This window comes from Pristis pectinata, chromosome 9 (assembly GCF_009764475.1).
Source record: "Pristis pectinata isolate sPriPec2 chromosome 9, sPriPec2.1.pri, whole genome shotgun sequence".
NCBI lineage: Eukaryota > Metazoa > Chordata > Chondrichthyes > Rhinopristiformes > Pristidae > Pristis > Pristis pectinata.
In genome coordinates, this window is record NC_067413.1 from 2,767,835 (window position 1) to 2,780,127 (window position 12,293).

At 42.1% G+C, this 12,293-nt stretch overlaps 1 protein-coding gene across 1 annotated transcript in view; it reads left to right on the forward strand.

Annotated features, from left to right (window-relative positions):
• Window positions 1–12,081, forward strand: part of ttc39c (tetratricopeptide repeat domain 39C) — a 52,345-nt gene extending 40,264 nt beyond the window's left edge. Inside the window, exons 10-14 of the mRNA XM_052023630.1 lie at window positions 284–407; window positions 6,519–6,616; window positions 7,004–7,108; window positions 7,829–7,867; window positions 9,966–12,081. Of these exons, the coding sequence (XP_051879590.1) occupies window positions 284–407; window positions 6,519–6,616; window positions 7,004–7,108; window positions 7,829–7,867; window positions 9,966–10,055 (456 nt within the window). The 3' untranslated portion in view covers window positions 10,056–12,081. The remainder of the gene's footprint in view (window positions 1–283; window positions 408–6,518; window positions 6,617–7,003; window positions 7,109–7,828; window positions 7,868–9,965) is intronic.
• Window positions 12,082–12,293: the final 212 nt, after the last annotated feature.

Consider the following 12,293-nt stretch of genomic DNA (forward strand, 5'->3'; position numbering starts at 1 on the left):
GCTGGATAAATGAGCATTAAAGTCACTAAACAAATCCAGGTAAACTGTGAAATGTTCTTTGTGCTTGTAAAGTGAGACTTCAGAAAGCAATATTGCAGATTCTGGAAATACTCAGCAGGTCAGGCAGCATCTCTGGAGTGAGAAACAATTTTTATCTTCAGATCAATGACCTCATCAGATTTTCTGATCTGCTAAGCACTTTTAAGTATTTTTTTTGTTTTTACTGTTCTCTTTTAAAAATATAAAATTCTTTTTTTTTTTTTTTTTGTTACTTTTTGTACAGGCTGAAAGGTTTCAGAAGGAGAAGCCCACGAAAGATTTGTGTGTGCTTGCTGTCATAGAAGTGCTATATTTGTGGAAAGCTCTTGCTAACTGTTCCCCTTCCAATCTTCAACGAATGAATCAAGGTAGTCTACTACAACAGCATGGTTTTGTCAAGTATTGCCCCTCAGATCTATAAAAGTGTCGGCTATGTTCTGTTTTCATCTTGCCCAGTTGTATATCTATTTTGCTATCTGTGAAAGTCATCAATATCACATTCCTCCAGTGCTTTGTGTCTCCTCAAAAGTTTTTTTTGTATACAGGGTGTTTGATACTTAGAATGTGCTGCCCAGAGGAGGAGGAGGTGGAATCAGATAGTCACTACATTTAAGGGGTATTTAGGCAGACACTTAAATAGGCATTGCCTTATGAAAGCAGGTTGAGGGAACTCGGCCTTTTCTCCTTGGAGCGATGGAGGATGAGGGGTGACCTGATAGAGGTATATAAGATGATGAGAGGCATTGATCAGATAGATAGTCAGAGGCTTTTTCCCAGGGCTGAAGTGGTTGCCATAAGAGGACACAGGTTTAAAGTGCTGGGGAGTAGGTACAGAGGAGATGTCAGGGGTAAGTTTTTTTACTCAGAGGGTGGTGAGTGTGTGGAATGGGCTGCCGGCAACGGTGGTGGAGGTGGATACGATAGGGTCTTTTAAGAGACTTTTGGATAGGTACATGGAGCTTAGAAAAATAGAGGGCTATAGGTAAGCCTAGTAATTTCTAAGGTAGGGACATGTTCGGCACAGCTTTGTGGGCCAAAGGGTCTGAATTGTGCTGTAGGTTTTCTATCTTTCTATGCATGGAAGGGTACAGTCCTAATATGGGCAAACGGGATCAGTGTAGATGGGCAAAAAGGTCAGCATGGACATGGTGGGCTGAAGGGCCTGTTTCTGTGCTGTATTGCTCTATAATTCTATGATTTATCCGAAGTCCTGTTTCCCAGTAAATGTCTTTTTGCACTCTTTCTTGAATTAAGACCCAAGCTTTAGCATCATCTGCAGTCACAAATGTAATCGGGTGGTGAACGGATAAGACAGTGGCTTCCTTGACAGGATTCTAGCCTTTTGAACGTCTCTCTCTCTCCTCGTCCAAACTGATCATTGATACTATAGTCAGCCAGGGATGGTGGATGGAGACTTGCTCTGGAATCTGTTTAAGTAGTCAACTAGGTCAAGCCGAGCTCATGACTGACTCTACAGCAAACTTCCACCAAAGTGCAGTGTGTGGGGAATACAGTAAAATCTATCCCTGTTGTTACAGTGGTGGGGTCCACAGAGGGGAAATGGGAGAAAATTAACCCAATGATCTCCATTCTGGCATTGGGCAAGTGTTGTTATTGTATCCTTCCTTATCTCCATGTTCACAGTTCCAAGGGGAAGTGGAGTGTGAGATCCTATTTCAGATTTTTCCCACCTCACCCCAATACTGATTGCCCAGCATCAGCAAGGTCCTAGCACAATGGGTATGATTTGAACTGTTTATTGAGTACTGAATAATCACCAATTGATTCTCTATTACAAAGACATAGAGTTGTACAGCACGAAAACAGGCCCTTTGGCCCACTTATCCATGCCAACCAAGATATCCCATCCAAGCTAGTCTCATTCGCCAGCATCTGGCCTATAACCTTCTAAAACTTTTCTATCCATGTACTTGTCCAACTGTCTTTTAAAGGTTGTTATTGTATCTGCCTCAACCACTTCCTCTGGCAGCTCATTTCACATGCATATCACCCTTTGTGTGTGTGTGTGTGTGTATGTGTAAAAAAAAGTTGCCCTCTTTCCCCTCTCACTTTAAACCTATGCCCTCTAGTTCTTGAATCCCCAACTCTGAGGAAAAAAAATTTATTCACCGTATCCATGCCCCTCATGATGTTATACACCTCTATAAGGTTACCCTTCAGTCTCCTACGCTCCAAGAAATAAAGTCCTGGCCTGTCCCTATAAACTCAATCCCTGAGGTCCTGGCAACATCCTTGTAAATATTTTCTGTAATCATTCCAGTTTAATAACTTTTTTCCTATAGCAGGGTGACCAAAATTGAACACAGTACTCCAAGTGTGGCCTCACCAATGTCCTTTACAACCACACCATGACCTCCCAACTTTTATACTCAATACCCTGGCTGATGAAAGCCAGCGTGTCAAAAGCTGCCTTCACTACCCTGTCTACCTGTATCTCCACTTTCAGGGAACCCTGTACCTATACTTCAAGGTCTCTCTGTTCTGCAACTCTCCCCAGGGACCTACCGTTCACTGTGAAAGTCCTACCTTGATTTGACCTTCCAAAATGCAACACCTCGCACTTATCTGAATTAAACTCCATTTGCCATTCTTCGGCCCTCTTATTCAACTGATCAAGATCTGCCTGTAATTTTTGATAACCTTCAATGTCCACTATACCACCTATTTTAGTGACTTCAGCAGCTTACTTATTATTTGACATTTGCATCCAATATTCTTATTCTTATTACTTAGAGTAGAACATAAAACAGTATAGCACAGGAACAGGCACTCGGCCAACTATATCTGTGCCGTACACAATGCCAAATTAAACTAATCCCTTCTGCCTGCACGTGGTCTGTATCCCTCCATTCACGTGCCTATCTCAGAGCCTCTTAAATACTTCTATCGTATCTGCCTCCACCACCACCCCTGGCAGTGCATTCCAGGGACCAACCACTCTGTGTAAAAACAAAACTTACCCTACACATCTCCTTTGAACCTGCCCTCTCTCACCTTAAATGCATGACCTCTAGTATCAGACATTTCGACCCTGAGGAGAAAGATACCGGCTGTTTGCTCTATCTGTGCCTCTCATAATTTTATAAACTCTGCCACTCCAGAGAAAACAACCCTAGTTTGTCCAATTTAGTACATGCCCTCTAATCCAGGCTTCATTCTGGTAAATCTCCTGTACCCTCTCCAAAGCCTCCACAGCCCTCCTATAATGGGGCGACCAGAACAGAATGCAATACTCCAATTGCAGCCTAACTAAAGTTTTATAAAGCTGCAACATAACTTCCTGACTCTTGAACTCAATGCCTTGACTAATAAAGGCAAGCACGCCACTTGCCGCCTTTACCACCCTATCAATGTATGGACACTTTCAGGGAGCTATGGACTTGGACCCCAAGATCCCTCTGTACATCAGCACTGTTAAGAGTCCTGCCATTAACTGTGTACTTTCCCTTTACGTTTGATCTCCCAAAGTGCAACACCTCACACTTGGTTGGATTAAACTCCACCTGCCATTTTTCTACCCATATCCGCAACTGATCTGTGTCCCACTGCATCTTTTGCCAATCCTCTACATTGTCCACAACACCACCAATCTTTGTGACATCTGCAAACTTACTAACCTACCCATCCACATTTTCATCATTTGTATATATCACAAGTTCCCAGTACGGATCCCTGCGGAACACCACTAGTCACAGACCTCCAGCCAGAATAAGACCCATCGACCACTACCCTCTGTCTTCTATGGGCAAGTCAATTCTGAATCCAAATGGCCAAGTCACTGTGGACCCTGTATATCTTAATCTTCTGGATGAGCATCCCATGAGGGACCTTGTCGAGTGCTTTACTAAAATCCATATAGACAAAATCCACAGCTCTGCCTTCATTGATCACCTTCGTAACCTCTCAAAACTCAATCAAGTTAATAAAATGTGACCTGCCCTGCACAAAGCCATGCTGACTGTTCCTAATTGGGCCATGCTTTTCCAGATGTTCAGAAATCCTATCCCTAACATTCCTTTCCAATAGCTTTCTTAGCACTGATGTGAGACTTACCAGTCAGGATTATGCCTATTTCCCTTCTTGAACAAAGGAACAACATTAGCTACTTGCCACTCCTCCAGGATCTCACATGTGGCTACAGAGGATCTTGGTCAAGTCCCCTGCAATCTCATTTCTTGTCTCTCTCAACAACCTGGTGTAGATCCCATCAGGTCCTGGGGACTCATCCACCTTAGGGTTCTTCAAGAGACTGAACACTACCTCCTTCTTTATTTCAAAGTGCCCTAGTATATTAGCACATTGATCTCACTTTCCTCCTTGTCCTTCTTGGTGAATACTGATGCAAAGTTCTCTAAGGACCTTGCCCACATCCTCTTCCTTATCCTTGTGGTCCTACCCTCTTCCTAGTTATCCTTCTGCTCTTAATGTATGTATAGAATGCCTTGGGATTCTCTTTAATCCTACTTGCCAAGCCTTTTCATGGCCCCTCTGGCTCACGTAATTCCCTCCTTGTTCTTTTCTGGCTTCTTTATATTCCTCAAGGGCCCTGTTTGATTTTTAGCTTCCTGAACCTTGTATACGCTTCCATTTTCTTCTTGACTAAATTCACCACCTCTGTCATAATGAAAGGATCCCTTACTTTGCCATCCTTGTCCATCCTTCCTTACTGGAACATCCCTGTCCTGTACTCTGTGCAGTTGGTCTTTAAACCCTCCACATGTCAGATGTGGACTTGCTCAAAAACAGCTGTTCCCAATTAACTCTGCCTAGCTCCTACCTAATACTCTTGTAATTTGCTCTCCCCAATTTAATACTCTCCCTCAAGGTCCATACTTATCCTTATTCATAGCTATCTTAAAATTAAGGAGTTGTGATCACTGTTTCCTAATTGTTCCTCCACTGAAAGGTCAGTCACCTGGCCAGGCTTGTTTCCCAACACCAGGTTCAGTATGGCCCCTCCTTTCATTGGACCATCCACATACTGGTTTAAGAAACTCTTTTGGCTGCACCTAACAAATCCTGCCATGTCTAACCCTCTTGCACTAAGGAGTTCCCAGTCTATATTGGTGAAGTTGAAGTCGCCCACTACGACAATCCTGTCGTTTTTGCACCTTTACCTAATCTGCCTGCATATCTGTTCCTCGATCTCCCGGTGACTATTGTGGAGTCTGTAGTATAATCTCATCAGAATGATTGCACCTTTCTTATTTTTGAGTTCTACCCATATAGACTCAGTGGACAGGCCCTCCATTATGTCCCCTCTGAGTGCAGCTGTGGTATTATCCCTGATTAGTAGTGCAACTCCCCCACCCACCTTATACCTCTCTCTCTATCTCTTCTAAAACATTGAAACTCTCAAACATTAAGCAGCCAGTCCTGTCTCTCTCTCTTGCTCTCTCGCTCGCTCTCAACCAAGTCTCTGCAATGGCCACAACATAGTTCCATGTACTGATCCATGCTCTAAGTTAATCTCCCTTACCCTTAATACTTCTTGCATTAAAATAAACACACTTCAACCCTTCTGTCCCACTGTGTATGTTACCTTGCTCCTGCCTGACCTTCCTTAGATTTACTGGTCAAAACATTTACCTTCCTCTTAATCCCTCCACTTTCTGACCTGGTGCTGTTGTTTCCATTCATTTCTGTATCAACTTCCAGCCTCTCATCTGCCTCACTGCTGCTTTGGATCCAAGCCCCTCCTCCCCTTTTCCAATCTAGTTTAAACCCTCCCTAGTAGCACGAGCAAATCTACCACCAGGATATTGGTCCCAAACCATAGATATTTAAAGCATGAAGGGTTGTTCAGCCTTTTGAACTTGTAATGTGCCCTCCTTGTGGAAACTTCAAAGTGGGAAACATTAGTACAGAATCACACCTCGTCTGTGTGAACAGATTTCAATACATATTAAAATGTCACCTGCTGCCAGGTTCTTTCAGTGGGTAGAATTGCACGCTGTGGCTAAGCTAGACTTCATTATTTGCCTTAGGATTGATAATGAAGCTATAAGGGGAATGAATGTTTAATCTTTGTCATCATTAGCCAACTAAAATGTAATATGCATCTGCATTGAAATTAAATCTTTTAGTATTTCCGGTATACTGAGTGTAAAAATAAATTCTTCTCCAGTTTCTTAAAAAAAGATACTTTTCCACAACATTTGGCTAGTCAGGCAGCATCTGTAGAAAGAGAAACTGTAATATTTCAGGTCTGGGGACATTTCACTAAAACTGATGTAAGCTCTCCAACCTAAAATGTTAAACTCTATTTCTCTTTCCACAGATGCTGCCTGACCTGTTGAGTGTTTGCAGCATTTTCTGATTCTATCTCAGATTCCCAGCATCTGTAGTATCTTGATTTTCACAAACTACACCTTCCCATCTATTTGTCCTATATATTTGGCAGTTCTAAGTCTGACATTTATAGTGAATCTGTAATCTAATGTCACCTATTTATTCAGCTTGCCAGGAAATGTATGAGCCATTAACAATCGGGTTAAAACACCTACTCCTTGGTGCAATACACAAGTGTCTAGGAAATACAGATGGTGCTATGCAGGTGTGTATGGTACAGTTCCTCTTTAACAATTCTATTTGTGTTCTACTAAGGACTATTGCTTTCTGATTGTACTAAATTGTTTATCTTGTATTCTAAAACAATATGAAATATGATAAAATATGTATCTTTTGCTAAAGTAGAACTAAAATGCAGAAGTACTTTTTGTCATGATGCAGTCATATTTAATAATTAGCTCAATTACTGCTTTACACTTTAATGTGTGTTTGCATTTATGCTTCCACTGTTGATTTGCTTTGGGGCAAAAATATGTTGCAAATAAATAACTTTACAAACCTATGTTAATAAATAACTTATTATTAAGTTCTGTGCATCTCAGCATTTGAAAGTGCTTTAACAGAGTCTGTATTTATTTTTTCCTACCTTCAGTTCTTCCAGTTAGCTGTAAAAGATGAGCTGAGTCGTCAGAACAATGCCTACATACAGCCGTACGCCTGTTATGAACTGGGATGTTTATTGTTAGAGAATCCAGCGGTAAGGGGGGTGTCTTTGTACCTTTAATTCTAGAGTCAAAACAGCAAATTACTAACCAGCTAAATGTAATCACTCACCTTTTTTTCCTGATTTTTTTTTTGTTTTAGAGAATTGGAGTACAATGGGACATTTAAAAGGCTCTTAGATAGGCACATGGAAGTAGGAAAAATGGAGGGTTATGGGCTGTGCAGGAGGGAAGGGTTAGATTGATTATGGAAGTGGTGTTCATATAGTTCGGCACAACATCGTGGACCAAAGGGCCCGTAATGTGCTGTACTGTTCTGTTCTAAAGTGGTAAACAGTTTTCCATTCACTGATGTGTCCATGGAGCTGCACCTTCTGTTAACGCATCAGATTTTCAGAGCCAGATTACTTTCTGGACTCCCATGCAAGCAATAATTCCTCAGTATTTTCTTTCAGTTATCCCACCTATTTCTGCTCAAAATTTCCAAAAAATCTTAGTGAAGTAACAGAAAAGGGGCATTGTTAAAGTTGGGAACTGTCTCCCAGAAATGGAGAGGCAAAGCTGATCGACCATGAACTTGCAGACTGACAGAGGCAGACTGGCTTCCTGTCCCCATGTGTCCCTCTTCTTCACACATTAGATTTTTTTATTGTTAATGTATGTCTTATGTTTTGGAATTGTAATTTGGTGACCTCAAACTGTACTGACTTTATTCGGGGAAAGAAGATTGTTAATATGTTTTCTTTTAATGGCAGATGCTGGATAAAGGCAAAGCTTTGCTCTACCAAGCCAAGGTAGGTTGGAAGATTGATGCACAATAGGAAAATATGCTTGTTGATGTATTTTGGGTTATGCTTCATCTTGTACAGCATGCAAAGATACCTTTGACCCAACTCGTCATGCCAACCAGGGTGCCTTTTGCCTGTGTTTGGCGCTCACCTTTCTAAACCTTTCCTATTCATGAACTGGTCCAAGTGTCTTTTATACGTTGTAATTTGGTACCCACGTCTACTACGTCCTCTGACAGCTGGTACCATATCCCCACCACCCTTGGTGTGGGAAAAGTTTGTCCCCTCGGGTCCCCTTTTAATCTGTCCCCCCCCCCCCCCCCCCACCTTAAACCTGTGCTCTCTAGTTTTAGACTCCCCTCCCCTGGGGAAAACAACTGTGATAATGCACCTTATCTATGTCCCTCATGATTTTATAAACCTTTATAAGGTCATCCCTCAGCCTCCTTTGCTCCAAGGAAAACAGTCCCAGCCTATCCAGTCTCTCCTCATAGTTCATGCCCTCCAGTCCTGGCAACATCCTTGTGAATCTCATCTGTACCCTCCCTCTCTAGCTCACTCACATCCTTCCTGTAGTGTGGCGACCAGAACTGCATACAATTTTCCAGGCACTCATGGCCTTGTACAGCTGTAACATGACACCCCAACTCTTGTACTCAATGCCCCCTCTGATGAAGGCAAGTAGCCTTACACAGTCTTACCACTTTATAGAACATAGAACATTACAGCACAGTACATGCCCTTTGGCCCACAATGTTGTGCCGACATTATATCCTAAGATCTATCTAACCCTTCCCTCCTACATAGCCCCCTATTTTTCTGTCATTCATGTGTCTATCTAAGAGTTTCTTAAATGTCCCTAATGTACCTGCCCCCACAACCTCTGCTGGCAGTGCGTTCCACACACCCATCATTTTCTGTGTTTAAAAAAAAACTTACCCCGACATCCCCCTTATGTCTTCCTCCTGTCACCTTAAAATTATGTCCCCTCGTGTTAGCCATTGTCTACCTGTGTCACCATTTTCAGGGAATGATGTACTTGTACCCCTAGGTCTCTGTTCTACAACACTCCCCAGGGTCCTGTTGTTTAACTTCCCCAAGTGCATCAGTTCCTACATGATGCCTGGGCAGTGGACAACCGGTGGTACGAATATTGAGTTTTCCAATTTTAGGTAAACCCCTTTTTCTCTTCTTTCTCCTCCCCCCCACCCCCCCCCCCCCCCCCCCCCCCCCCCCCCCCCCCCCCCCCCCCCCCCCCACCACTTCTGATCCATCTCTGGTCTTCCCAGTTTTGTCCACTTTCCCACACAACCCCCAGCCCCCCCTTCACCCACCTTCATACCACTCCCTCTCCTGTTCCATCCACCCGCCACACACAGATCCAAAACCCCCCCCCACTCTTCTGGTTCTGACTGCCATTCACCTCTCCCCTGATGGTTCACATTCTCACCTCCTTTGTATCTCCCGCCAGCAGCTGTCTCCACCTTCACGCTCTCCTCCCCCCACTTTCTCTATCTTTATTTTTCCGCTTTTTCCTCTCTCTCCATCTGCCTCCACCTATCATTCACCTGCCAGTGTCTCCCAACTCCACCCCTGCTGCCCCTCCCCTACCTGCCACTACCTGCTTGTCATCTTACACCCCTCAGTCCACCAATCACCTCAGAATCCTTTCTTACCACTCCCCCTCCTCTCTTTATACTGGCCATCTCCCCTCTCCACTCTCTGTCCTGATGCAGGGTTTCGACCTGAAACATTGTCAATTCCTTTCTTAGAGTCATACAGCACGGAAACAGGCCCTTCAGCCCAACTGGTCCATGCCGACCAAGATGTTCCATCCAAGCTAGTCCTGTTTGCCTGCGTTTGGCCCAACTCTAAATTCCACCTGCCATTCCTTTACCACATTCCCAGTTGATCTAGATCCTGTTGTAACCTTGTACATCCTTCACTGCCCACCATACCACATGGATATGCTGTCTTTGGTATGGAATGGAGTCTTTTGTATGGAACATAGACGTATTAGCATCTGTTATCATTGAACATATAAACTATTTTAGTGATTGAAATAGAAAAATTGTTTCAGTTAAATTCCTATTTCGTTCCACAGGAGGAGTTTGCCGGATATGATTTTGAAAACCGGCTTCATGTGCGTATCCATACCGCTTTAGCGTCATTGAAAGAAACTGTTCCACAGTGATGTTTGCCAAACAGGAATCCTCTTCAGTGCACACAGGATTGAACTTAAATCGATTTCTGCACTTTATGCTGTTAACATTCAGCAAAGTGATCGGCCAGAATCCAAGAAAGGCTCCATTAGACCCAAGCATGTAGAATATCTTTGGATGTGTAAGAACGGTTTCACAGGCAAACGTGAGATGCAGCAGATCTGTTGCTTTGTTATAGATAGTTAAACAGGAGGCGGCTTAGAGGGTTCCAAGGAGTATCAAGTGGCCTTGCTTATTTTAACCCCACTTTGGTAACTGTGTAGTTCAGTTTAAACCTAACTCAAGTATCTGTACAGTTTAATGAAGCACAGAGCCCATTCATGTCATTGGCACAGATTCTAATGGCCTTGGTTGTGTTAGTAGGTCAGGACTGAAAGCGGATTCGTGGCTTTTGCCTATTACAGGTAAAATTAACAGCCATATAGCTAAAAAAACAATAGCCATACTTTTTGTTGCACTAATTTTATTTATATTTTGCTGGGATTTTATGCCATTGTTATTTTAAAATGTGTAAAAATATTGGTAGCACTTTTTAATTCCTTTTGTATTGGACCGACCCAGAGAACACCAGCAGCAAAGGACTTGAGTTCATTTCTGCTCAGGGTCATTTGTTAATTATGAGTGAAAGATGCAGTCTTTTTGAAATGCCTCTATAAACCTCTGAAACCACTACACCAAGATGTTATTTGATCTTCTGCGTTAGCATTCTTTTAAAAGTGTCCAGATACCTCAGTTGTGGATCAGATGTAAATTGTGAAATTCATACATTTTTAAAGGATAACTCTGGGAAAACAGGGTAATGAACAAATGAAACTGCCTTGTAGCATCTCAGTGTCGAATTAACTACTTTGTCATTCGTTTTGTTATATTATGATATTGGGTTTGTATCTATTGTTACAAACATCTTACAGGGAGAAATGAGATTTTTATTCTGTATTAGCTTATCCTGTTGCCAAGCTATTTATGACTATTACTTGAGAGATGTGAACCATTGAATAAGAACATGTAACATATCACTTGGATGTAGATACCACTTGGAAACACCACCATTGATTGGTTTCAAATATATTTTTTTATGAATTATTGAAATATGAGGCATGGTTTAACTGCAGAAAAACCTGTGTACATCATGCCTGAATGGCACACATTTGTGTTTATGTATATATTGGAATACCATGTGTGGATTGTCCAGCAACTGTGAATGTTTAGTGCGCCAAGCTTCCCTCTTTCCTGAAACTATTAACTCCTTACTGCAATATCATTCTACAGGCACTGGTGTTTCTGTACCTTGCCCAAGTGGCCAGTTGGCTTGGCGCAGACCCTAGGATGTTTCTGTTCAACTGAAACTCCACGGAGAAACTTAACTAATTGTTGCTGGTTGCATTGTTTCATTTTCTTTGAATTTTCCAGCTGTTGCGCAGAAACATGTCTTGATTTCAAATCTGTTGTCCTGTTTTACTAAGCTGGTGATTCTAGAAGTTCAGTCCCCTTGTGTACACAATGTTGTGTAATTCTCTATCGTGGCTGGATTTTTTTGTTTATTGGTAGAATAAAATAACTGACGTTTTTGATACCTGTTTACTTGGGTAAAGTAACGTAGTGTGAATCTTACACTGAAGTGTTAACAACATTTGGTTGTGGCGCACATATTGCTCAGGGGAAGGGAAACTAAAGTTAAAAATTGAAAATGAACTGAGTCTTGTAACTAACCCAAGAATTGTGCTAACTATTGCATAAATGGAGGAAAATTTGTATTCAAAAGTGACTTAATTACAGAATGGACTAGGACTTGTGAATGAACTTGCCGGGGAACATAACAATAGTGTTTTCTGCTTGCTCATCATGCCAAGTTACTGTGATGTTCTTTGAGTCTGAGCACTGAGAACTGGATTCGTTCATTGTGTACATGAGTGGAAATGTGGATGACAGAAGCTGTCCCTGTAGTTTTGGCTGTATGTAGACTGCTGTTACTCACCTGCATTAAACAAAGTGACCAGACCTGTGGCTAATATCTAGAGTTATTGTACCAGAAATTGTAAATGGTCATCACACTGTACAGTAAAACTCCATTAATCTGACGTGGGACAAGTTCAGGTGGTAGATTTTCTAGATTATCTGATGTTACTCCAATGCAACATACTCTTAATTCACGTTTTTAGATGTTACACAGCATAGTAGTGTAATACATTTCCCAATGAACTCAAGGGAGC